The following is a 27,110-nucleotide window of genomic DNA, read 5'->3' as shown; positions in this document are numbered from 1 at the left end:
CACAACGCACAATACGCAAAATGCAGAAGCCAAGCGTGGTTCAAGAACAATACGGCTAGTAGCCCTGCGTAGCTTATGCATTTTGATTACTGCAGGCCCAGGACCAGGTAGAAGGAAGTGTTGCGCGCTAGTCTATCGGGAGCAGGACGGAATGGATGAAACGAAATCTCGCGCATTTCAAAGACATTTTATCCCGGAGGCCGAAAATTAAGCGTTTTTCTGGGGTAAGGCAGGTTTAAAATGCAAATAAAAGTAAGTCATCCCGTTTCGGGCGGATAGCTAACGCTAGCTTAGCTATCATTTGAAGGGTGATGGATCGTGTTTTGCATCACCAACAATGATGATGTTGGTGTAGCTACGCAGCATGTTTCAGCAGAACCAGGTCTCGCAGGATAATCGTGTTTTTCACTTTCTGCGCCGTGTATATCATGTACCAGTTACGAGGTTCGATACCCGGACTGTCTCCGGGCCATGATTGCTCTCTCAGCCATAGCAGGCTGCTCAAGTGCATCGTGATAGAACTTGTAGCAGCACAGTTAGCAGGAGGCTCGGCTCGGCTCTCCTTCACCGTTACCCGCGGCGCTACGCTGGCTGCTCGACGCGAAGTTGCGCCTCGCAAAAATGTTAAGAGGGGGAAAAAAAAACCTCTTCCGCCAGTATAAAAATTGAATATTCTGTAAATTTATACAATTGATATCGTGTGGGAAGAAGAGGCCAGCCCAGTTTTATATTTTGGGTAGTAACGTGGTACAAGGTCGCAGTGAGGCCTACCTGTCCGTCGTGCGCGCGCGTGTTTTTTTTTTTTTTTCTCCCCCCCGAGGTACGTTGGTTGGTTTGTCAGCATAAAAAAAGCGGTGTAAACGAACAAATGAGTAAATAAATATGCGTGAACAGAGCTGTGCGTTTTGTCAGCCGAGTGCCTGAGCTGAGGTGCACAAACAAGGAAGCAGCTTAGTTTGACACCTAAAAGCTGACTGTCGCTAACCACCCGCAGCTAGTCTAGTATTAGTAGTAGTAGTAGTAGTAGTAGTTGTGGTTGTCTGTCCCCGCGGACAATTTAAAACGAACTCCAGTTTTAAAGATGAATTCTAACGCGTTCCGGTTCCTTTGACGATTTGTTCTTCGAAGTTTCCTGTCAGTCTTCTTGTCTGACGAGCTTTTTGCGTGGTTTTGAAATCACGGCAAGTTAATCTGAGGGCAAAATCATCATGCTAACGGTTTTTTTATGTTAGTTTACTTTGTCTTAAAAAAATGTCCTGGAGTGGACGTGTTTCTGTGCATAAAGATAAACGATGTGTTTCTGGACTTTGCAAATTAAACATCCATTATTTATTGCATACTCTAAGTTTTCTCTATGAGAAAACTTTACTCGAAATTAATAAATGTAAGTTTTGGTTTGTGACCTCGAAAAACTTTAGGAATTTGGAAAAAAAAAAAAAATGTTCTCGTTTGCTTATAGTTATTCAACTTTAAATGTCAAGCTTTCATTCATTGTAAATGAACTAAGAGACCCTGTTGCCAACAGTGTTGGAGGAAGTTTTTGGCGCCTAGAAACTTTTGAGTGGATGTAGAAATGTGATACTTTCTCCTTCTGTCACTTTTTTTTCCAGTCCTTTATTTTTTTATTTTTTTTCTCCCAACCCACCACTGTGAGCTAAATCTTCATCTTGCAGTATGTAGTGAAACCCTGTACATGTATGGTCCTTGCTATTTTTTTTTTGTACATTTCTCATTTTTGGTGACCATGTTAATACTGCAGTTATGGCAGTGGATCTGCAAAAGAATGCATTTTAACTGAAAATGAAGTTGAGAAAAAGATGTTTAAAAGAAAATACTGAACCATTAAAAATCATTTACAATGCTATTTGCATCCTTTTTTTTTATTACAGAAATGAGAAAACCCGTTTGTTCTCTCCTGCTACTGCTGTGTTTGATTCAACGTTCTACCGTAATACGTACGTACAGCATCCTACAAAATACCGCAACACTGTAGTTTTATATCGGAGCAATAACAAATTAGTTAAAGCATCTATACCTCACACTCCACACATATAACATTATCTACCTTCCTGAACATCATTTTGGTCTGTGCTTCTTGTGTGTTACTCTTTGTGGTGCTTTTTCTTTTTTTTTTTTTTTTTTGGCACTATGCTGGGATGTAAGCTGAGTGGAGCAACTTTGTATTTCCTCTGTTTATTCATTTTTGCTCCAGTCTAAGGCTGTCCCAGTGAAAAGATGAAAATCTGACAAGATATGCAGATCTGTCATTTGTCACTTTAGTTCACACCGACACCTTAATTTGTATGTAATTTGAAAAGTAGTCCTCCTACATGTTGTTCCACTTTGTATATTACTGTCATTATACCTGTTAGAAGTTTCACTATGACTAAACTTATTACAATACTTGCAAGATTCCAAACTTGAGTTTCAGCTGTTTAACATTATTAAATATTGTATTACGCTCAAGTAGTTCTGAAATAACATTTTGATATCCTTCATGTGCTGATATATTTCTGATAGACAATCTTAATTTTTATCACACACTTGTCCTAGCAAGGTCACTGGTTCAGAGCCTATCTCAGAAGCACAGTATGCATGACTCTGTGCACAAACATGTGTTTATTTAATAAAGACACAGAGAAAAAAATGTTTTTGGAAATTGGACAAATATATTAAGCACACGTCTAGCAGTTATATACATCTTTAACCTTTGGGAAAGGTGTTTTTGCTTTGATGGGACAGGCTGACATTCTTGCTTGTTATTTACTCATTGTGTTTTTGTATTTTCATGATACATTAAAACTCTGAGATACACCCACTCCGATTACTAGAGTTCAGCTTTATTAAGATTAATATCCCTGTTTAATACATTGTGTTTATGAGGACTGAATTTGCATACCTCCTGACAGCTGAGTGTCACCAGACCAGGGTCACCATGTGCTGCTCTTTGCAGTTATAGTTTGGCTGCTGCTCAAAGTTGTCAGCCACCATTACCCCTTGTTTGCTGGTTTCACCTGTTATGATCTTGGTAATAATGACCCCTAATTAGTAATTGTGGCCTCCTTTTGGATGATCCAGATGATGTTTGATTGTTTGGTGGTGACTGTGAATTCATTTAGCATTTATTATACATTTCATTTGTGTTTACTGATTTTGTGCAAAACATCTAAATTATAAACCTTGAATATTATATTTAAGTGAGTATTGTTTGTGAGCGTTGAAATATATGGTATGCAATAGCAATTAAAAACCTGAAATTTCATGCAATTAGGCAAGCATACACTATTTAAAGAGTACCTGTTGAAATTGTCTTCTTGTGTTCCTATGATAAGTATTGAAGTAATTGGTTCATTTTAATGGAGTTTAGTCATATTTTGTCATATATGGATGCCTTACGCCCTGTGTTACCGGGTAGGCTCCGGTTCCCCGTGACCCCGTATGGGACAAGCGGTTCTGAAAATGTGTGTGTGTGTGTGGATGATAGTTTTGGTGCTCAGGAACACATTAAAATTTACATTGAAACCAATGGTATTTCCATGTTTAATTTATAAGAATTTAACTTACAAAGGGGTTTACAAGAATGAAATACCTTTGTAAGACTGAGGAAGATTGTAAACAGCATGTGCTAGGTCTTCACTGTTTTCTGTCAGTCTTTGGGGTGTCACTGGCAGAAATTCATGTTTCATTTCTTATAAAGAATCACTGAAATTCCTACTTCTTTCAATCTTTTGAATATCAGGAATATCCAGAGTAGCAAAATGCAAATTGCTCCGTTTGCCTCTGTCTCCTTGTGTGAATTGGCATTTTGGATGGCATTATGGATGTGACATTTACACTCCAAATGTCAAACAATGTGCCAGATTGTGCTGAATTATTGTAGAATGAATAGTCTTTGTATGTCTTCATGGAACTTCACAGGAGTGATGATGCAATTTTTAAAAATATGTTCGTGTTGCTAAGACCTGGCAAAACATCTTATTGTGATGGAAATCAAATTTGATAAAAGCAGTGTTATCATTTGAGTTTCTAATATACCTTTATTTTCATAGGAAACCCAGTGCAACTGATATGAATGAAAAATCTGGTCAAGTGTGACATTTTCAGAGTAATGGCATATGAATGGTTAAAAATTATGCTTCCTGCATTGTTTAGCTATAAAATTGATCGGTCAGATACCCGGTGTGTGGTCTGGAATAGGGATTTTAGTTATACTTTTCAATGAGTTTGGTTAATAAATGTATTATCTTCCTTCTCAGGCCATGTGTTCAACATTGAGTAATTGTGAGCATCATACTAAGCTGTACGTTTTGATGTGGAAGCCTTAGTACAGTGTAGGTATTATAATGGTTAGGTTTGACACCTTGCAATCTCACAGTTCTTGGTTTGAATCCAACCCTTGATCAAGTTTCTTAACCTGAATCAGTTACAGTACCGTACTCTATAAAAGGTTGAATTGTTGTGAGGCACTTCGGCAGCTTGTAGAGTTAGGTTTGTATTCTAAGACGAAGGAATAAGCTGGACCATAGGCATAATGGAAAATTTTTGCAAATATGAATTAATCATATTGTTTTATGTGTCAATACTGTACTGCACCATTGTCAGGAATGAGGAGTGGAGCCCTAGATGAGATAAGAAGAAAGTCTCTTATCCCCCCCGCATTTTAGAGGGAGAGCAGTGACTATGTATTAGGTCCTGTAAAAGTACTATGTACAGAGGAAACTTTCCCCTTTGTTGTGGTTATAATCTTAACATGCATTTTTTTTAAATGCAGTTTGTTCTAGGGCTGAGGAAAACTTTGGCATATATTCATTTCCATCCATGAAGAAAATAAAATTTTTAGAATTAACCTGTCCATAAATTGTCAGATTATTAATTATAGGTTTTAAAATTGTAATGCACGGTCGATGTCTCTTTCAGATTTTTTTTTTCCCTTGACGTGCAACATAAGCTGATTGAGATAACAGAACATGGGGCTCAGAATCCAAGCTACCTAATCGCGTAATAAAGTTTCTTTATCCTGAATTGTAAGTTGTCTTTTTCAAATTTTATTGCAAAAGTTTCATTTTGAGTTTTTGAATTATATTCTTGTCGTCTTTGGGTTGAACATTTTTTGTATGTAGTGTAATGCTTTCATTTTTGTTTAGTTTCATTCTAATAATTCTCTTTTTTATTATTTCCTTAATCAGAACTCCTGATAACAAAGGGATAATGGTTAATGCAAAGAAATGAGATAAACACTGGAAGAGTGGAGACTCCTGCTTTACGGTTTATAAGCATGGCTGCACTACAGCTTGTACCCCCAACGCCCTCATCTATGGGGCCCTTTCTTGGTCTCCCATGGCAGCAAGAGGCTATCCATGACAATATTTACACCCCAAGGAAATATCAGGTAAGTTACCTGATAATTGTTAGTTTTTAACAGTTGAAGGATTTTAACAGTGAAATTATCTTACATAATCAGTTTGAAAGTTATTTCCTTATTAATCATTTTAATAATTATTCAATATGAAAATGGTGACAATGGGCTCATAAAATGTCACGTGATGTAGAATTTACAATTGTATTTAACAGGTTGAACTTCTTGAAGCAGCTCTTGAACACAATACTATAGTCTGCTTAAATACTGGCTCAGGGAAGACCTTTATTGCAGTACTCTTAACAAAACAGCTCTCCCATGAAATCCGAGCAGATTACACAGAAAGTGGAAAACGGACAGTTTTCTTGGTAAATACAGGTAAGAACTGTAGTGCTCTTGTTTTACATTTACTGTTTTATATGTTTCTCACATCTACATTGTGTGGATTCTCAATAGTTTGAGTGTCAAAAAACAAAGGAAGGTGCAAGAAAAGATGTTAACGTTTCAGGCTGAAAGCACATGGTAGTTGAAATGGCAGGCTATACCTCTTAAATAGGTTATTTTAAATTCTAAACCCTTTGTTTATTTTTTACCCTCATCTGGATACTTGTAAAATAGAATGTGATTATTTAGTCCTTCATTAATCCCTGCAGGGAAATTCAAACCCGACAGTTCAGTATTACATTTATTCAGATTTATTTATTTAGCAGGCGCTTTTCTCCAAAGCAACTTCCATTGAACACTGTGTAGTATTATCAGCCCACACACCTTATTCACCAAGGTGACTTACACTACTAGATACACTATTTATGAAGGTTCACTCATCCATACATCAGTGGAACACACTCTCTCTGTCACTCACACACTACGGGTGAACCTGATCAGCATGTCTTTGGACTGCGGGAGGAAACCCACACAGACACGGGGAGAACATGCAAACTCCACACAGACGGAGTAGGGATCGAACCCACGTCCTCTTGCACCACCCAGGTGCTGTGAGGCAGCAGCGCTACTCACTGTGCCACCGTGCTGCCTCCATGTTATGACACAAAACAAACATGACGTAACAATAAAATGCAATTATACTGAGAAGACAATTGGTAAGTGACGACAAATTACAACATTTACAAGTTACTGATATACTAGAAGTGAGAATAATCATACCGGTGAAATGATGCGTCACTTTGTTGAAGAGCTAACTGGCCCTTGACTGGCATTATGGAGGTGGATAAATAATTACCTTTGTGAAAAGAGAGAAATTTGAATCTATACATACTCACGAATCCAATGATGCTTTGAATGCTGAGCCTGTCCTGGCCAACTGTACAGGAAGTCATTCTTCTGAAAAGGTTTTGGTGCTTTCATTGTAAGGTTTTGCTATAAAATCAGTTATTCAAGGTGTCTGTTGCACTCAACCTAGAATTGTGTGATGCAGCTGTATTTTAACGCTATTTTTTTTATTTTAAAAGAATCATCTGTGGTCCAGCAAGCGGCTGCTGTTCGGACACATTCAGATCTTCAGGTTGGAGAGTACAACAGTGTTGAAAGCACTTTGCTATGGACAAATGAACAGTGGAATAGTGAAATAATTGAAAACCAGGTGCAGTTTCAAAAACTGATGTTTACATATGATTATGGACTCTGTTAAATGTGTTCCAAGTGTTGGATTTTATGTGGAAATGTTTTTGAAAATAAAATGTTATAAATTGTTCTGATTAAATTTTCTATTTTCCTTACTATTTTAAAGGTACTTGTTATGACATGTCACATTTTTATAAGTATTCTGAAGAATGGAGTTTTACCACTGTCAAAAATCAACTTGCTTGTTTTTGATGAGTGTCACCTTGCAATTATGGACCATCCCTATCGGGAAATAATGAAGGTAATTTTTGAGTTTATGCATTGATGTGAATTAAAGCACAATTTCTTTTACTATAAAAAATTAGGTTCTTGCTGATTTATTTCAAACCTCAGCAATCAGTTATTTTGCCTAATATATATGTTCTTAGTTTTTTTTTTTTTTTTACAAGATGTGCCCTTTTAAGAATCCGATTAAAACTTAAGGACCCTTCATACGGTAATGTCATCAATAAATTTGGTGAAAATATAGTTTTTTTTTTTTTGTTTCATTGAAATATAATTACCTTAATAGGGTATTGGTATAGTTATTAAAAATTGTTTTTAACTTTAGTTGGTGAATCCCCCCCAAGTAAGTTTTTTCAAAAATCTTTTTTTTTTTATGGACCATCAGAAGCTCATCCACAGAAACCAAAATGGTTAATGGATGTCAGGTTAAGAATCTCTGGCTTAATGCAGTGTATTTTGTATGTTTCGCCATTTCTCTGGCAGCAAAAGAATTAAATGTTGGCTGGAGGGTAAAGGTCCAGATCTAACGTAAACCCGTTGGAAATTACTTTATATTGTTCCATTTATTTGACTTCAATTGCTAAAATGTCTAATTGTATAAATGTTAATAAATATTTAAAAAAAAAAAAAAAAAACTGCCCAGCTGTATAAAGGGCTAAATAATTGTAAGTTGCTTTGAAGAACAGTGTCAGCTAAATGAATAAATGTAATGTTAAAAATTGTAAGTTGCTTTGGATAAAAGTTTCACATAACCAGGAAAGAATAATAATGAAGTATTTCGGAGTAGAATGATGTAGTTTGTGCAAAAGTAATGTACATGTCAGATGTTTATGACTGGGTTTTATTTTATACACTTCCAGGTATGTGAGGGGAACTCATGCTGTCCTCGAATCTTGGGTCTCACGGCTTCCATTTTAAATGGCAAATGTGATCCATCAGAATTGGAGAAGAAGATTCAGAATTTGGAGAGGATCTTTAAAAGCAATGCAGAAACTGCTACTGACCTTGTTGTTTTGGACAGGTACATTCAGTGTTTCACTGCTTACAGAAATATGTGGTTTATATCAGTTTCTTCCATAAAAATTTCACAATTAAAAACCCTCAGGAAGAGTTCCTTATGTGCATTTTTAAATTTTGACCAAATGCAGGTTATTTATGACATTTGCATGTTACTTTTCCTGCAGGTATGCTTCCCAACCTCGTGAGATTGTGCTGGACTGCGGACTCTACACGGACAAAAGTGGGCTCAGCAAACGACTTCTCGATGAGCTGGATGAAGCAATTAATTTTCTCCATGACTGCAACATACCTGTAAATCGAGAGGACAGAGATCCAACTTTCATTTCCAAACAGGTTGGAATTTCACTTTTGCATATATATGTGTTTTTAACACAGTACGTGCTTGGTTTTGATTTTTTGTTTAGGTTAAAAATGTAATTTTACATTTATGCTCATTAATGCATTCATTTAGCAAATGCTATTATCCAAAATAGCTTGCAATATAGATGATTAGTAATGCTAGGCATTGTAAGAAGCAGTCAGAACTTGCAGAAGATTAAACCCTAACGAAAATTCATCTGTTAATATATACTATTTGTAGATGTTTGTCAGGCGGGTAGTATATTAATGCATGTACTGTCGAAGATTGTCTTTTCCTTCCTGTTTTTTAAAGTTTTGCTGATTATGCCCATGCTCAGGTGCTGAGTGATTGCAAAGAAGTGCTAACTGTGCTTGGCCCATGGTGTGCAGACAAGGTGGCAGGAATCATGGTGAGGGAACTGCAGAAGTATATCAAACATGAGCAAGAGGACATAAATCGAAAATTCCTGTTGTTTACAGACACAATTCTGAGAAAAGTCCACGCTCTCTGTGAAGAGCACTTTTCACCTGCTTCCCTGGACTTAAAGTTTGTGACTCCAAAAGTAACAAAGTTGCTAGAAATTCTTCGAGAGTACAAGCCGTTTGAACGACAGCAGTTTGAAAGTGTTGAGTGGTACAACAATCGCAATCAGGATAATTATGTCTCATGGAGTGATTCTGAAGATGATGACGAAGATGAGGAAATTGAGGTGAAAGAGAAGCCTGAGCCCAGCTTTCCTTCCCCATTCACCAACATATTGTGTGGGATTATTTTTGTGGAGAGACGGTATACAGCAGTTGTCTTAAACCGGTGAGATTAAAATTCAAATGTTTTCATCAAAATTCGTTTGTCATGAATTAAATTTTTAGGAATATAAACATTGGATATATTAAAGTTTGTGTTTAAATAATTAAATTTTTTTCCAGACTCATAAAAGAAGCTGGGAAACAAGACCCTGAACTTGCTTACATCAGCAGCAATTTTATAACTGGGCACAGCATTGGGAAGAATCAGCCTCGCAACAAACAGATGGAGGTGGAATTTAGAAAACAAGAGGAGGTGAAAAAATAGTTGTCTGCTTAGATTTAAATATCTAATAAGTTCAGTCTTGCTGACTAAACATTTTTTCTTCTTTTTTTTAGGTTCTTAGGAAATTTCGTGCTCATGAGACCAACCTGCTCATTGCAACCAGTATTGTGGAAGAGGGAGTTGATATTCCAAAGTGCAATTTGGTAGTTCGATTTGATTTGCCAACCGAGTATCGTTCCTATGTTCAGTCTAAAGGGAGAGCACGAGCACCAGTCTCCAATTATATCATGCTTGCGGACACCGAGCGAACAAAAACTTTTGAGGAAGACCTAAAAACATACAAAGCTATCGAAAAGGTAATTCATATAGATGAGCATTTAACATGCTGGAGAATTTTTATCTTGGTAAAAAAAAAACACAGTGGCACAGTGGGTTGGACCAGGTCCTGTTCTCTGGTGGGTCTGGGGTTCAAGTCCTGCTTGGGGTGCCTTGTGACAGACTGGCGTCCTGTCCTGGGTGTGTCCCTTCCCCCTCTAGCCTTACACCCTGTGTTGCTGGGTTAGGCTCCGGCTCCCCGCGACCCCCAAATGGGACAAGCAGTTCAGACACTGTGTGTGTGTGTTAAAAAAAAAAAAAAAAAAACACTTACATATTCTTTATCTTTTGAAAATAGATCCTGAGGAACAAATGCTCTAAATCAGCAGACTGCAGTGACTTTGAAGTAGAGCATGTACTGGACGATGACAATCTTTTACCCCCCTATGTGCTGCACCCCGAAGAAGGTGGCCCCAGAGTTACTATCAACACCGCAATTGGACATGTCAATAGGTATGTTTTTTAAGTCTTGACAGCTCTGTTGGGGATTCAAAAAGATCTCAATTCATTTCAGGCTAAAATTTCTATGTTATAGTAAGGAAATATTTACAGTACTGCAACAGTACTTCAACTTATAAACGCAACTGTAACAGAAAGTCTGTTCATAACTTGATTTCTTCATAAATCCAAAGTTAGTTTTATTTGCCTTTTACTTTTTTTACTTGCATCAAAAAGGTTTTAAAACTTTTGTTTTAGAAGACTCTAATAAACAGTAGTTATGTTGACCTTGCTGAAACTGTAATTCCATATGTTATGATCCATCAGTTGCTAGACACCAGGCTTGTTTTTACATGCTATAGTCTGTTCTGCTGGATTCTGATTAATAATTTACTTATCAGTTTGTAATACTTATATGGAAAGGCATCTCAGACATTGAGATTTTGTTTTCAGAATTCCCAAATAAAGAGCACTTAAGTTATATGATCTTTCATAAGAAAGCTACATGCCACTTTCATTGCAGGTACTGCGCCAGACTACCAAGTGACCCTTTTACACACCTGGCTCCAAAGTGCAAGACTGCAGAACTGCCAGATGGAAACTACAGATCCACACTTTATCTTCCTATCAATTCCCCTCTTAGAGTTCCAGTCACTGTGAGTGATATTAATTTGGTGTGCACATGCACAGAATATAGTTTTGGACTGGATTTGAAAGATGTTTTAATAGACATTTTCCTTTTTTCATGGTAATATTGTATACATTTAATTTATTTGTCTGTTTAAATCTTTTTCTTTACATTTCCAGGGGCCTCCAATGGGTTGTGCAAGATTGTCAGAAAAAGCTGTTGCACTTCTTTGCTGTGAAAAACTACACAAAATGGGTAATTGCACTGTTCTTTTTTTAAAATATGTAAAGAATTATCTTACTCTTCTAAAATATTGCTCACAGTGTTTTGCATAGTGGGATGTCGCACACATTTAAAATCAGTGTGCTGATTTGTCTGATAATACAATTAGAGTAAGAGTTAAAAAAAAAAAAAAAAAAAATACTGTGGTAAAACTTTTTTCTGGGATTTTGAAGTACTCAAGGCCTGTACAGAGGGGGTGGTTGGGTGTTTGAATTATAATACATTTATGGGTTATGTTAGTTATGTCTATTTGTGCTGTAGCAAACCTGTACAAAATTACATCTAATTTATTCTTCTGAAGTCCACAGAAAATCTTAATTCTCCATTATTCTCAGTAATAAAGAGAATACAGAAGTCCGGTTTATACAGTCCACACAGAATGCAAACTTTTAATGCGTACAGCATGCTTGTGCTGTAACTACAGCCTATGTATTTATCAGCAATCAAGTCAAGTCAAGCTTTATTGTCATTCCACTACATGTGTGGACATACAGTGGGACGAAATGTCGTGTCTCGCAGGACCACGGTGCTGTGTAAAATAAGCATAAATATAAACATGCAACACTAGACCTAAGGACAGCTTTTAGACCTACATAACTAATTTACTAAGTCGATAATCTGAATTTAGTGCAAATATACATATACTATAAACAGTTAACTATATAATACAAGTACTTACATAATAACTGTGCAGTAGAGGTATTTAAGAAGGAATAGTGCAATATGATTTGTAGTGCATTCACAAGTAAACATTTGTGTTATCTTGTTAAGTCCTTGTAACATTGGAGGTTTTATAAGAAAGTGTCTGGTGCATATAGAGAAAAGAAAAAACAGTTGGTTTGCATATGGAAGGGAAAAGAGTGTGTTTCCACAGGAGGTATCCAACAGTTTACATGTGGTGCGTGTGATGTGGTTGGTTGGGGGGGGGGAGAGTGGATCCTGGTTTCAGGAGCTAAGGTTGTGGATGAGGTTTCAGAGGGTGGCAAGGTGATTGCAATTGAGGGCTCTCACAGCCTGGGGGAAAAAAGCTGTTGAGCAGTCTGGCAGAGCGGGCTCTGATGCTCCGATACCATCTTCCTGATGGCAAGAGCTGGAAGAGACTGTGAGAGGGATGAGTGGGGTCTTTCACGATACTGGTGGCCTTTGTGGAGCATCGTGCAAGGAAAATGTCCAGAATGGAGGGGAGAGGGGCACCGATGATCTTTGCAGCTGTGTTCACTGTCCGCTGTAGGGTCTTGCGGTCTGCTGCACTGCAGTTCCCGTACCAGACAGTGATGCAGCTGGTTAGCACACTCTCAATTGTTCCCCTATAGAATGTGGTGAGGATTGGAGGAGGGAGACTTGCTCTTTTAAGTCGGCGCAGGAAGTGGAGCCGCTGTTGCGCCTTCTTGGAGAGTGATGTAGTGTTGGTGGTCCAGGTGAGGTCTTCTGTAATGTGCACTCCCAGGAATTTAGTGCTGCTGACTCTCTCCACAGTCGAGCTGTCGATGGTCAGTGGGGGGTGGTCAACACAGTTCTTCCTGAAGTCCATCACAACCTCCTTTGTCTTACTCACATTGAGGGACAGGTTGTTTGCACCACACCATTCAACTAGTTGTACCACTTCCTCTCTGTAGGGTGTTTCATCATTGTTGCTGATGAGACCTACCACCATTGTGTCATCAGCAAACTTGATGATGTGGTTGGAGCTGAACTTGGCAGTGCAGTCGTGGGTCAGCAGCGTAAAGAGCAGCGGGCTGAGCACACAGCCTTGTGGGGCACCTGTGCTCATTGTGGTAGTGCTGGAGGTGTTGTGGCCGACACGGACTGACTGAGGTCTTCCGGTTAGAAAGTCCAGGATCCAATTACAGAGGGAGGCATTTAGGCCCAGCAGGTTTAGTTTGCTGATGAGCTGTTGTGGGATTATTGTGTTGAATGCTGAGCTGAAGTCGATGAACAGCAATCTAACATAAGAGTCTTTGTTTTCCAAATGGGTAAGAGCCAGGTGGAGAGTGGAGGAGATGGCATCGTCCGTAGAGCGGTTTGGACGGTATGCAAATTGGAGCGGGTCAAGTGTGTTGGGGAGGTTGGATTTGATATGGTGCATGACTAACCTCTCAAAGCACTTCATCATGATTGGGGTCAGTGCTATGGGACGATAGTCATTCAGGCAGGACACAGGTGACTTCTTTGGTACTGGGATGATGGTGGTGGACTTGAGACATGTGGGGACAACTGCTTGGCTTAATGAGATGTTAAAGATGTCTGTTAAGACATCAGTCAGCTGTTCAGCACAGTCCCTCAGTACTCGGCCTGGTATGTTGTCAGGACCTGCAGCCTTGCGTGGGTTAACCCTAGATAGGGTCTTCCTAACATCGACTGGAGACAGATAGAGCACCTGGTCACTGGGAGGTGTGGGTAGTTTGTGTGCAGACTTTTCATTCTGCATTTCAAACCGTGCATAGAACTCATTAAGTGCATCTGGGAGGGATGTGTCATCATCACAGGCCTGTGGCAGGGGCTTGTAGTCTGTGATGATTTTCAATTGTACCATTGATAGTATGTAGAATGTATCTTGTGTGCGACTATAACTTTTTTATTTCAAAACTTTTTGCTTTTATTTTTGTATTTAATAATCACCTGACTATAACTGCTTTTACTTCTAGGTGAACTGGATGACCACTTGATGCCAGTTGGAAAGGAGACAGTGAAATATGAGGAAGAACTGGATTTGCATGATGAGGAGGAAACGAGTGTACCAGGGAGACCAGGGTCAACAAAAAGGAGACAGTGTTACCCAAAAGCAGTAAGTACTGTTTATGACACACTGCAGTGTTTATTTATAACGGCTTTTGAACCTTTTTGCCATCATGTATCTCAGTTATGTGTTTTTAAGGCTTGGTTATCCATTGCAGATTCCGGAATGTCTTCGTGACAGTTATCCGATGCCTGAGCAATCTTGCTACTTGTATGTGATTGGGATGGTACTGACAACCCCCCTACCTGATGAACTTAACTTTCGGAGGAGGAAACTCTACCCTCCAGAGGACACAACAAGATGCTTTGGAATACTGACAGCAAAACCAATACCTCAGGTACTAATTCTTGGATGTAGGCCTACTGTAACCATGTTTCTTGCTTCAAAGATATGAAACAAGATAGATTTGTATGGTGGGAGATGAAAGTTTCAGAGGCTGATTTACATTTATTCATTTAGCAGATGTTTAGTTGCACATTATGTAAAGTATATACTATATTGGTTGATTCTTAAAGTTTTTTTTTTTTTTCTCCATTTTTCCTCTCTTCTTATCCGAGGAGACGATACTTAATAGCACAGCTTCCATGAGCTTTGTTAGGTAGTAGAAGTGTCAAGCAAAGATATGTAATAGGAACTAGGGAACATCCTCCTTGACGTTGACATTTGTTTTTTTCTTAGTACTGTGCTTTGTATTACAGAATTATATTTTTATATTGCAGATTCCACACTTTCCTGTGTACACGCGGTCTGGTGAGGTTACTATCTCCATTGAGCTCCAGAAGTCAGGGTTCACGCTCAGTGCCTCCCAGCTAGAACTGATCACCCGTTTGCACCAGTATATATTCTCCCACATACTCCGTTTGGAAAAGCCTGCATTAGAATTCAAACCCACTGAAGCAGACTCTGCCTATTGTGTCTTACCTCTTAATGTTGGTGAGTATGATTAATAATTTTTTTTTACATGTAAATACCTTGATGCACTGAATTCTGGAAGTCTGGATATTTAGAGGTCTTGCACTATAAAGTGCTTATAGGAAATTTTCACTGCCTTGTCCTTCACTTATTAACTAAAATTTTTCTTTTGTTCTGATCACCACAAGCTGCTACAAACTTTTGAGTTTTGTGTGTTTGGGGAAGAAGCTAAAGCTATAGTCCAAAAAGGTCTTAAGATCTGGTACATTCAGTTGTTTTCAGAATTCATAGTGAATAGGAGTTCATCAATACGGGTAGTTTGTATAATGCGTTTTGTGAGTTATAGATCAAGAGTAGAAAGCTACCCAGGATAAAGGACAAATGAATGGAGCCAAATACTCAAGTCCTTGAAAATCCAGCTAGCATAAGTCAGGAACAGAAAGTGTTCCAGTGCTCCAAAATTATGCCAGAATGAACAGGAATGTAGAATTCCTCTTGGCTAGTGAATGGCAGTTTGTCTTGCACCCTCTGATAGAGACTGAGGTTTCATTCCTCACAATGCCTGCCCCTCTGTGGCAAGGACACCCAGGTAACACAAACTGGATCTTGTTCCTTTGCGTGAGTGACATGGCTGGGGTTATCACTATGTTGGTCGCAGCATTTCCTGAATAATAAATGTGTTGTACATGTACATTTTTAAAAATTGCAAAAAAAACAATCATGTCAAATATTCATGTCATGCTGTATCAAAGCCTGTACTGGACAGTCTGAAAACCACTGACAGTCTTTGTCAGATTTGAACACACTGCAGTTTTTTCTAGAAATATTAGACAAGTATTGAATGATCCAGTTCTTGCAAGCTGTTACAGACTAATCTAAATACTTCACAGGTACTTCTACTACATATTGTTTCAGAGGTAAATGCTTAACATACATGGTGTTTTTATTTATTTTTGAACTTGTCTTTCCTTTCCAAAGTGTTAGTATGTTCTTTTAAACAAATAGTCAGATTTAAATGCTTCTATTTATAAGCATCATACTTCCTGTAATCACTGAGTATAGATTCTGTATACAATAATGTTCTGGATGAACTGCTAACCTTATTTGTACAACTTGTTTTCAGCTGAGGGAACCAACACCTTAGACTTGGATTTTAAGTTCATGGAAGATATTGAAAAATCCGAGGCTCGTATAGGCATTCCAAACACTCAGTACACAAAGCAGAACCCATTCAAATTTAAATTGGAAGACTACCAGGATGCAGTTATCATTCCAAGGTATGCTTAAAAAAAAAAGATGTCCTATAAATATGCATTTTCTCAGTTTTTCTATATTTATATATAAGTTAAGCTTTTGAGCAGTTACTGGTTCAGTTCTGTGATTTTTAAATAAATGTAGTTAATTTTTTAAGCCCGGTTAACCAATGGACCAAGTAGCTATGCGTACTACTATTGTAGTATTTGTGCAGCAGTATTAGCCACACATATTGAAGTAGTGTACCACATTCCCTGTCTTGACTCTTGCAACTTGCCATAGCATAATGTTGTGTAGATTTTTTTAAATGCTAATTATTTCCTTCTGATGGAATAATAGATACACTTAAATATAAAGTTTTGTTTTTATTTTTAAGTCTGAAAATGTCTTAGATGAATTGGATTATTTGCATCTGTTGTGAGGCTGAATTTAGTTTTGAGCTGTCAACTTTATGATAGCTGAAACCTGTTAGTGGACATCAATCCTCTCTGATTGAGCTTTGGAGACCAAAGCACTACTTCAGTATTAGAGACAAACTTGTTAACTACATTTTTCAAGAGTCTTGAGACTGAGATATGCAATGAGATATGAAGACTGTTTCTTGAGGTTAGCAGATCTTGAGAGTATTTTAATTAGGGGTCTTTCATATAAAAAAAAAAAAAGGCATAACATAATGTTGTTAATCTTGTAGAGTACATGTATGTTTTGAATTCACGATATCTTTTCTCCTAGGTACCGCAATTTTGACCAGCCTCACAGATTCTATGTAGCCGACGTTTATACTGATCTCACACCGCTTAGTAAATTCCCCTCTCCAGAATATGAGACATTTGCTGAGTACTACAAAACCAAGTATAACCTGGACCTGTCCAACTTAAACCAGCCACTTCTGGATGTGGACCACACATCCTCAAGGTGTGTTGCTGTCAGAAGAACGGGAATTTACAGATGCATATCACTGATTCAGTCTAATTTCCCTACATATAATTAAACTTGATTTACTTGCTTTCTCCTCAGGTTAAACCTTTTAACCCCTCGGCACCTTAATCAGAAAGGCAAAGCTCTTCCCCTCAGCAGTGCGGAAAAAAGGAAAGCAAAGTGGGAAAGTCTGCAAAATAAACAAGTACGCAGTACAGTCCTCGAGAAATGGATTTGTCTTTTTTTAAAAAAAAAAAAAAAACCCTCTCCATTTAAGGAAAATATAACATACATAAATTATGTGAGCATTTTGCCAGGGAGTTTATTGTATGGGACATAACTACAATATCAAAGCAGATCACTGTTCTGTACTTTTTAATATTAGCATTTACAAATGTATGTAAATATACATATTTAAAATGCATTAGCATTTATAATATTAGCATTTACAAAGCAGGTGTTATAGGATTTTTTCATTCTAAAATGAGTCATAGTTTGTTGGAATTACTTGAGAAATATATAGATGAATGCAAATTTACATTGATGCATTTTAAAACAAAAATCATAAAACATTTCTTTCAGTAAAATCAGGAATGGTAAGATTAAATCACCTTGGTATTAATGTTATTAAGACAAGTGACTTTGATTTACATTTCTATACTGGGTAATTTTTTTGTAGGCTATTTGTCAGTATTCATTCAGAGAAGACTTGCCAATTCCCTTCAATACTTTTGGTATTGGTATACAGCTGGTCCTCGATTTACGATTTTTTTTTCCGACTTTACGATGGTGAGCTGGTGATAGACATTCAGTAGAAACCATACTTTGAATTTTGTTTTTTTCCCCCGGGCAAGTGATGTGCGGTGCAATGCTGGGCAGCGCCAGCGATCCGCATGTCCCAGTCTGTCACGCAGAGGTGTGTATTAGGTGTATTAAATGCATTTTACTTATGATTCTTTCGCGGAATGTAACCCCATCATAAATTCCGGACCACCTGTAATTTTAAGTTCACTTTTAATAACTGAGTTGGAATATTTTTTTTTCTTCTTCAAGCGCCTTTAGAAAAAGTAATTTTTTCTGGAAGGTCTGGCATCTTGCATGTATCTGGGAGCAGATCTGTTGATAGGTCTGTTAGGCCATAACCAAAATTTTTAACTTGATGTGAGAAGCTACAGGAAGTCACTGGAGGGAGAAAACGAGAGGAGATAAAAGGAACTCTGTGTCAGGTCAAATACAACTTGTGCAGCAGCATTCTGGATTAGCTAGAGAAGCTTGATGGCAGAGGCCATAACACCATACAGTAGAGAGTTGCAGTAGTACTGGATCGATATTACCATGGCCTGGGCCAGAGCCTGCATAGTTTGTCGTCAGATAACAGTGGATCCTGTAGTTATGTAGGATATATCTGCAGGACCAGGTTATGGTTTTGATGTGTGAAAAGCAGAGAGTTGAGTCAGTTATTACTTGCAGACTTTTGACCAAGGAAGCAAATGAAATGAGCAAGTGTCCAATTTGACAGGGTTCCCAACAGATGGAGGGACCTGTTTGGAGGTGAAGGATTTTGGCTTTGGAGAGGTTGTGTTATAGATGCTGATCAGTCATCCAAGTAGGGATGTCCTGGAGAGAAGCTGCGATACAGGAGGATACATTTGTAGCTGGAAGGGGGAAAGAGAAGAGCTGGGTATTTTCAGGATAGCAGTGATAGAAGAACCCGTGAGAGGCAATGACAGAGCCAAGGGAAGAGGTGTAGGTGGGTTACCAGTATTACGTATCATCTGATATGTAGTGGATCAGGAGCTTCACCTGAGTGCTCTGGTAGGCTATAAATTATTAATGGGTTTCTTTGAACACGGGCAGACTCAGACCAGCAACATCTGCATCATGTCCTAGTGGCTATAATTACAAATTTTTCTTGTATTCAGTGCAGGAGTCTTCAGTATGTATAGTTAATTGATATGGTAAAGCATCGTGTCAGATTCAAAACAATGTGTGTTTCTGAAGCTCTCCACCTGTTTCAATAGCAAAAGTTTATGCAAGGTAAATGTTTTAAATTTGAATACTGATGTCTTACTGACCTTTTCTAATGCAGATTTTGGTTCCTGAGCTTTGTGCCATTCACCCAATACCTGCCTCCTTGTGGAGAAAAGCTGTCTGCCTTCCCAGCATCCTCTATAGATTACACTGCCTCCTGACAGCAGAGGAGTTACGAGCCCAGACAGCTAGTGATGCTGGTGTGGGAGTACAAATTCTGCCACCAAATTTCAGGTAATTTTTAATTTTTTATCTTCACACTTTTATCCAGAATTTTAAATTCAGTGCAGTAACATTTTCTTGTTTATGTAATATTTCTTTTGAAAACAAAGTAGAAATTCAGAATTTTGACTGATCATCTACCAGTGAATGTACAAATAACTGCTACATCTACAAATAATTCATGTATACATTGTACTGTATTTCTAACTACTAAAAAAAAATCTCTCCCACCCCCACATGGGGTGGTGTGTGTGTCTTCCTCAAGCTTGAGTTCGAGGGTTCTGCACAGTATCTTAGCTTAATCTTTATGTATAATATATATAATATAAATAATGAGGAATAACCTTGCTGTTTACTTGAAAGGCTTTGAAGGCCATACTTACATTTACATTTATTCATTTAGCAGGTGCTTTTCTCCAAAGCAAAAATACAATGTGTGCATTACATTAAGAGAAAGAGACATGGCTGCAGACATGTGATTCTTAAGTAAACCTAGTTTGTTTCTTTCCACTTGATACACTGGTGTTCATCGCTCAAGTAGGTGCATAAAACGCAGGAGAACTAGAGAACTGATGTTTACAAGCCACTTGGCTGGGCTTTAGAGGCTTTTTTGTAAGAAGCATTGTTACATCAGTTAACATTACACATCTGTTATAACTCATCTGACTTCTCCCAGCAAGAAAAAAATACTGATATCATCATCAGGAAACCTGTGAAAGCCTGCTAATAGTTCTGTCAATGATGGGGCGTATACAATAAGAAAAGCAAATGACCAACAATAGATCCTTTTGGAATCCCACATGCATCAACCATATAAATACTCAAAATTTACATTCATTAATTTAGCTGACACTGTTTTCTCTAAAGCGGCTTACAGTTTTAAGATGCTTACAATTATTTACCCATTTATGCAGCTAGGCAGTTTCACTGGAGGAATTTATAGCAAGTACCTTATGTACAAATGGTACTCAGCTGGAGGTGGATTTGAACCTGTGACTTTCAAACCTGGGTTCGAAGGCAGCCACTACACTACCAGTTGCCCTGGTGATTTATAAGATTTCTTTTTTTGTTATCTTTGTCTTAGGTACCCAAACTTGGATTTTGGTTGGAAAAAATCCATTGACAGCAAGGCCTTTGTATCAAGTCCCAGCACCTGCATGGAAGACAATGATGATTACTGTAAGCACAGCACAACTGTAGCCCCTGACAATGCTGCCTGTCAAGGTTCTCTGGAAGATGCCTCATCAAAAAATGGTGCAGTTAAATCTTTGGACTGTAACAGGCTCATAGAAAAGCCTGAGTTTGACACTTTCCCTGTGGCTGGTCCCGTGCTGCAAGACGACAACAAAGAGAAACTGAACTGCGTCTGTGCCAGGAACCTCACTAATGGCACTATGGGCAATGTCAGGCCCCTTGGTGGACTTGAAAAATGCCAATGTTCCATGCTCAGCTCACATGATAAGATATTACCTATACCAACCTCTACCTCAGTTCCTGTGCAGCACTCTTGGAGCACTGAGAACCAGCCCAGCTCCAGTATTGAATGTACTCCAGGGTGTAAATCAAATATTGGACATGCTAAGATACCTACCTCAGAATGTTGCCAGGTGACCGAGGTGGCAACCTGTTCCACATCACCTTTGTCAGATTCTTCAGATATCTCTGAAGCCAGCACATCTGCTGTCTGTGGAGACTCCCCTAAAACTCTGGGTCCGAACCCTGGCCTCATTCTGCAGGCTTTGACCCTCTCAAATGCCAGCGATGGGTTCAACTTGGAGAGGCTGGAGATGTTGGGTGATTCCTTCCTAAAACATGCCATCACCACCTATCTGTTTTGTACATATCCAGATGCCCATGAAGGGCGCCTCTCTTATATGAGGAGCAAGAAGGTGAGCAGCCTGAAAAATAACTCCAAGCTGTAAAGTGCCTCACAGAATGTGCAGTTATTGCACAATTTTCAGCAATGTGTAAATGTACACATTAAAAATCATTCAGATTAAAATGTGCTCAAAAAGAGTGTTTTAGAAAGTAAAGGACAATTGTAGTGTATATTGTACAGGCACTCTTAGTAAAATGGTAATTATAGTAAATAGTTGTTTATACAATCTATTGGTTGCATGATGTAATTTATTGAAAGCTAAAAACTGAGCAGCACCTCGCTCTCAATCTGTTGTAGTTTACAGCCTCAAAATTGTTAGCAGTTCTTTTCTTGCAGCTCTATATTTGTAGGGTCATCCAGGTTGGAAGCATTAAATTCAGCATCAGTAGCCACCATCAAAATCAGAATATTTCTGGAATGTTTTTTAGAAGGGGGGTGCGGTGGCGCAGTGGGTTGGACCGCAGTCCTGCTCTCCAGTGGGTCTGGGGTTCGAGTCCCGCTTGGGGTGCCTTGTGATGGACCGGCGTCCCGTCCTGGGTGTGTCCCCTTCCCCCTCCGGCCTTACGCCCTGTGTTGCCGGGTAGGCTCCGGTTCCCCGTGACCCCGTACGGGACAAGCGGTTCTGAAAATGTGTGTGTGTGTGTTTTTTAGAAGTTGTAGTATCACAAATAATGACTTATAATACTAAAGTATTGTTATGTTGTTAGTATTAGCATTCATGCAGTGGGTTTCATGAAACAACTGTTCAACTCTTCAAACAAAAACATGGAACCTTGTTCATGATTAAAAAATACTTATTTTGCACTCTGAAGTATTTTGCTATACAGAAATTATTTTCTTTAATGTTATATCTTTTTACTTTCTTCCAAAATACCAGGTCAGCAATTGTAATTTGTATCGGTTAGGAAAGAAGAAAGGCCTTCCAAGTCGCATGGTTGTGTCCATCTTTGATCCACCTGTGAACTGGCTGCCGCCAGGTTATGTAGTGAACCAAGACAAGAGCAGCACTAACAAGTGGGATTCAGATGAGGTATGTCTGTTTCATATCAGTTTATACTAATCTTCATATGCTTTGCTTTATTGTTTGAAATTTATTTCTTAGTGTTAATATTTTATTGGCTTGATGACTTTCCATGACAAAAAATGTGATCCATTTGTGTTGTCATTAACATAAAAAGCAGTTTATTAAACTATTGGTGATGCTTAACACTGAATTGATTATGAAAGAAGCTAAGCCCCCCCCCAAATCAAGTTAAGCTGTAAGAGTGGCAGTCAACTTCCTATGACTTAAATTTTAAAATAAATGTGAAAATGCAGTCCTGTTTGCATGTTATAAGCTTTGAGAAAAACATTTCATTTCTGTTCTACCCCACAGGTAAAAGATGATCTCCTGGCCAATGGAAAAGATGAGTATTTCGATGAGGATGAAGAGGATGCTGTTGATGAAAACGACGATATTATGTGGAAGGAGCCAAAAGATGAAGTGAACATGGAAGATGATCTTGAGTACTACCAGGAGCACATCAAGTTTATTGACAACATGCTAATTGGATCTGGTGCCTTTGGAAGGAAGATCTCCTTAAGTAGCTTCCCCCCTTCTGAGCCTAGCTTTGATTGGAAGGTTCCCAAGAGGCCCCCATTTCCTAGCTCACACTTCCAGTCTGATGCTGATGAATTTGATTACAGCTCTTGGGATGCTATGTGTTACTTGGACCCCAGTAAAGCAGGTGAAGAAGATGACTTTGTGGTGGGCTTCTGGAACCCCTCAGAAGAGAACTGTGGAGCAGAGACATGCAAGCAGTCCATCTCCTATGACTTGCACACAGAGCAGTGCATTGCCGATAAGAGCATTGCTGACTGTGTGGAGGCCCTGTTGGGCTGTTACCTCACAAGCTGTGGAGAGAGGGCAGCCCAGATGTTCCTGTGTTCACTTGGGCTCAAGGTCTTGCCTGTGGTAAAAAGGACTCTAAAGGACAGTGATGGTCAGCTGCCTAAGAGCAGGAATGATTGCTCCAAGGTCTTACAATATGGCTGGCTCCAGATACCACCTCGTTGCATGTTTGACCACCCAAATGCTGAGGACACTCTCAACCACCTGATCTCGGGGTTTGAGAATTTTGAGAAAAAAATCAACTACACTTTTCAGAATAAAGCCTACCTCCTTCAGGCTTTTACTCATGCTTCATACCATTATAATACCATCACAGGTAAAAACTTTTGTGCTATTAAACGTAATAACCGTAATGACTATCTTATACCATAAAACATAGATAAAATGTGTTTCATTGTTAGGGAAATCCATCATAACGTGACTTATTGTTCTTTACTGTGTAAGACGCTCTGCTTTTTATCATTGGCAGATTGTTACCAGCGGTTGGAGTTTCTTGGTGATGCAATTTTAGACTACCTCATTACAAAGCACCTTTATGAAGATCCCCGACAGCACTCACCTGGCGTGCTGACAGACCTACGATCTGCACTTGTTAACAATACTATATTTGCTTCTCTGGCTGTCAAGTACGACTACCACAAATACTTCAAAGCAGTCTCTCCGGAATTATTCCATGTGATTGATGACTTTGTGCAGTTTCAGTTGGAAAAAAATGAAATGCAAGGAATGGATTCGGAGGTTTGTTCTTTTATGTCATAAAGGGAAGAAAGAAATGCTTGCTAATCTGAGAATCAGACACTGTTGTGTATTTGAAGAAACTTTTGCAGCATCTTTCGAGTTAACTAATTTATGAATATACAAACTTGGCATGTGGGTTTCAAATTGCAAGCATTATAAAATGGAAATTACCTTAATTTTACTTGTAATCTCTTTCAAAACTATTGTATGTATTGTTAACTTTGAGAGGGAAATAACAATTTTGTTGCTTGTAGCTTCGACGATCTGAGGAAGATGAGGAAAAAGAAGAAGACATCGAAGTTCCTAAAGCAATGGGAGATATCTTTGAATCACTTGCCGGTGCAATTTACATGGATAGCAAGATGTCACTGGAGACTGTTTGGAGAGTGTATTATCCAATGATGAGGCCACTTATAGGTACATAATTAACATTTTTACGTATTGAGAGTAACAGGAATTCCTTAGCAGAAATTCAGAATTATTTGAAAGGTTTTCTTTATTTAGAAATTTTACATGCAAGCTGAGCAGTATGTTAGTAACATTGAAATTGAAAATGGTTGACCCAATGACATTTCCCATTTAATGATGTTAGAAGTGTATACAGTCATGTGCCGTTTAACGACTGACCGCGGTGGTCTCATAAGATTATAGTGGAGTTGAAAATATGATCAATTAGTGATATAACATTGTAGCGCAATGTGTTACGTGTTTGTAGTGGTGCTGGTGTAAGCAAACCTACTGCGCTGCCAGTCGTATAAAAGTATCGCACATACAATTATGTACAGTACATAATACTTGATAATAAACACCTGTGTTACTGGTTTATGTATTTACTATACTGTACTTTGTTATTTTAGTGTACTCTTTCTACTTATAAAAATTTTACCGTAAAACAATGCTGTTATGCTGGCAGCAGCGTCATAAATCTCGTGTTTACTACGCCTCTTGACTGCATCGAGGCTATACCACCTAGGTTTTTATAAGTACACTCTATGATGTTCGCACGACGAAATCGCCTAACACATTTCTCAAAACATATCCCCGTTGTTGTCCCCGCATATCTGTATATAGCATACTTCTTGTAACATACGGGTATGCCGGCGAAGGCTTCCCGCCGAAATGCGTCCCTTCCAAAAAATAAAAACATCCTTCAGTAAGCTTGAGTGTACAGCAGGTTTCAAGCACTCAGGCCCTTTATTCTTTGTCAGTATAAGTTGAGCGTGTCTTTTGTTCTTTCTCTTTTGTTTCTGCAGAGAAATTTTCAGCCAATGTGCCACGTTCTCCTGTTCGGGAATTGCTTGAAATGGAACCAGAGACTGCCAAGTTCAGGTTTGCATCTTGTGTGTCGTTCAGCTTGTATCTTATATACAAGTATATTTAGAAATGAATACAAACTGTCTCCTGTATTTCCTGTACTCTTAAGAAAGAATGTCTCACATGCTTATCCCATATAATACTGATATTGTAATACTTACCTAGGTGCACTCAAATTTTTAACTGGTACTGTGTATTCTGCATAATTTGAGTGAATTTAGTAAGGACATAATAACCCAAATCTCATGTGTTTGGCTGAATCCTTATAGCCCAGCTGAGAGGACGTATGATGGCAAGGTGAGGGTGACAGTGGAGGTGGTAGGCAAGGGGAAGTTCAAAGGTGTCGGCCGCAGCTACAGGATCGCCAAGTCAGCCGCCGCACGGAGAGCCTTGCGTAGCCTCAAAGCAAATCAACCTCAGGTTCCAAATAACTGAGCTGCACACTCCACAGTTTTCTTTGACAATAGCTTGCTGCAGAAAGAAGTCATTAACCTTACACTGATATTTCTTGTAAACGATCAGAATAAAATTGTAAAGAATTTCATTAACATTTGTAAAGATGGGTTAATTTTTTTTTTTTTTTTTTTTTTTTTTTTTTTTTAAAAATGCGCAAACAATCTTTCCCTTTTTTTTCCTCCCTGCTTTGTTTAATCACATGAGTGCTTTAATAAAAAAAAAGGTAAAAATGTCAGGTCTAGCTTTGTTTTGGTTTTCTTTAATTTGTTCATTTTTAAATTCAAGTCTGCTTTGTTAGTAAATAAAGGGAAAAATACGTGAGTTGTCAGATTGTATATAGTAAAAGCAAAATTATAAATTAATGAATAAAATCTGTCTGTGCATTAGTGCCAGTTTAAAAAGCAGTTTAAAAATGACTAAAGCCATGAAGCAAGACACATTCTCATTTTGATATCTTGTCTTGAGATGGCACACTTAATCATCATTGCACTTAATTTGTTTGTTTAGACATCATTAGATTAGATGAAGCAAACATTTCATCTTGTATCTAATTCTGTATTATGTGGGCAGTTAACATTTTGTTTGATGCACAAAAATAACTAACTAGGGGGCATTTTGCTTAAAAAGAAGCCCTACTTAATTATCCCCTGTGAAACAGATAAATACAACATTCCCATTCAACATATCAGCATTTTGTACGACACTCAAGGATGCATGTTCGTGTAGCTGTGTACTATAACACAACTGGATGAATTGTAACAATGTAAAAGTGGTACAGTTACTTATACAATAGAAAGAAAATGTTAGACTTAACTTTCAGTAAATGTCTTTTGATACCAAGAATTGCATTTTCAGTGACCATTAAAAGACCATGATTTTTTTTCCATTGATTCATCTATTTGAATTTTAGTTTTGATATTACAATAGACATATCCCTTGAAAAATATGCTGCAGATTTTGTATACAAAAAATTGGATACATCTATAAAAACCTAGCACCTACAAAGTTTTTAGCATATGGAATATTCGTAATGGAAGTTTCAGATTTCCTTCATTTACCAAAGTTGCAGCAGTTGCAATGCTGTAGGATTGCATACATGAAAGTATGTATTTGCAGATCTATGGACATCAGCCTCTGGTTAAGCTCACTTCCGACACAGCTTACAATATTTATTTTGTAGCAATAGGCTCTCTTCACTGGAATACCTCAGTTACCTGCATGCATTTTTTTTCTTTGGTTTGGTGCTATTTTGTGTATTAAGCTTGAATTTCTCATCTTTTTTGCACTGTAATTCTAATACCTCTTTATTTTACTTTTAAGTCTTTTGGGTTGACTCAGCCTATTAGCTGTCCAGCTACAGGATAAGATGCAGTTTGTTTTTTAATTTCCCTTTTGATTTATGCTTGAAGGTTGGGGGGAAACTC

At 38.2% G+C, this 27,110-nt stretch overlaps 1 protein-coding gene across 2 annotated transcripts; it reads left to right on the top strand.

Moving 5' to 3' along the window:
- Window positions 1-78: 78 nt before the first annotated feature.
- On the top strand, window positions 79-25,788 carry dicer1 (dicer 1, ribonuclease type III). Of its 2 annotated transcripts, XM_018727735.1 has the most exons (29): window positions 79-224; window positions 1,890-1,955; window positions 4,918-5,024; window positions 5,187-5,389; window positions 5,572-5,734; window positions 6,826-6,956; window positions 7,104-7,238; window positions 8,083-8,243; window positions 8,407-8,575; window positions 8,920-9,392; window positions 9,509-9,641; window positions 9,725-9,967; window positions 10,285-10,439; window positions 10,948-11,080; window positions 11,232-11,307; window positions 13,980-14,119; window positions 14,229-14,408; window positions 14,791-15,004; window positions 16,107-16,260; window positions 16,970-17,152; window positions 17,255-17,360; window positions 19,245-19,420; window positions 20,493-21,297; window positions 22,165-22,317; window positions 22,663-23,494; window positions 23,648-23,916; window positions 24,171-24,333; window positions 25,170-25,245; window positions 25,500-25,788. In XM_018727735.1, exons 4-29 carry the CDS (start codon window positions 5,216-5,218, stop codon window positions 25,663-25,665), a joined length of 5,763 nt encoding a protein of 1,920 aa, XP_018583251.1. In that variant the 5' UTR covers window positions 79-224; window positions 1,890-1,955; window positions 4,918-5,024; window positions 5,187-5,215; the 3' UTR covers window positions 25,666-25,788. The 2 variants fall into 2 exon arrangements, with proteins under 2 accessions (XP_018583251.1, XP_018583252.1); XM_018727736.1 differs by lacking the exon at window positions 1,890-1,955.
- The last annotated feature ends 1,322 nt before the right edge of the window (window positions 25,789-27,110 follow it).

Source organism: Scleropages formosus, chromosome 15 (assembly GCF_900964775.1).
Source record: "Scleropages formosus chromosome 15, fSclFor1.1, whole genome shotgun sequence".
Classification (NCBI taxonomy): domain Eukaryota; kingdom Metazoa; phylum Chordata; class Actinopteri; order Osteoglossiformes; family Osteoglossidae; genus Scleropages; species Scleropages formosus.
Note: the sequence above shows the minus strand (reverse complement) of the source record. Positions and strands in the feature narration are given on the sequence as shown.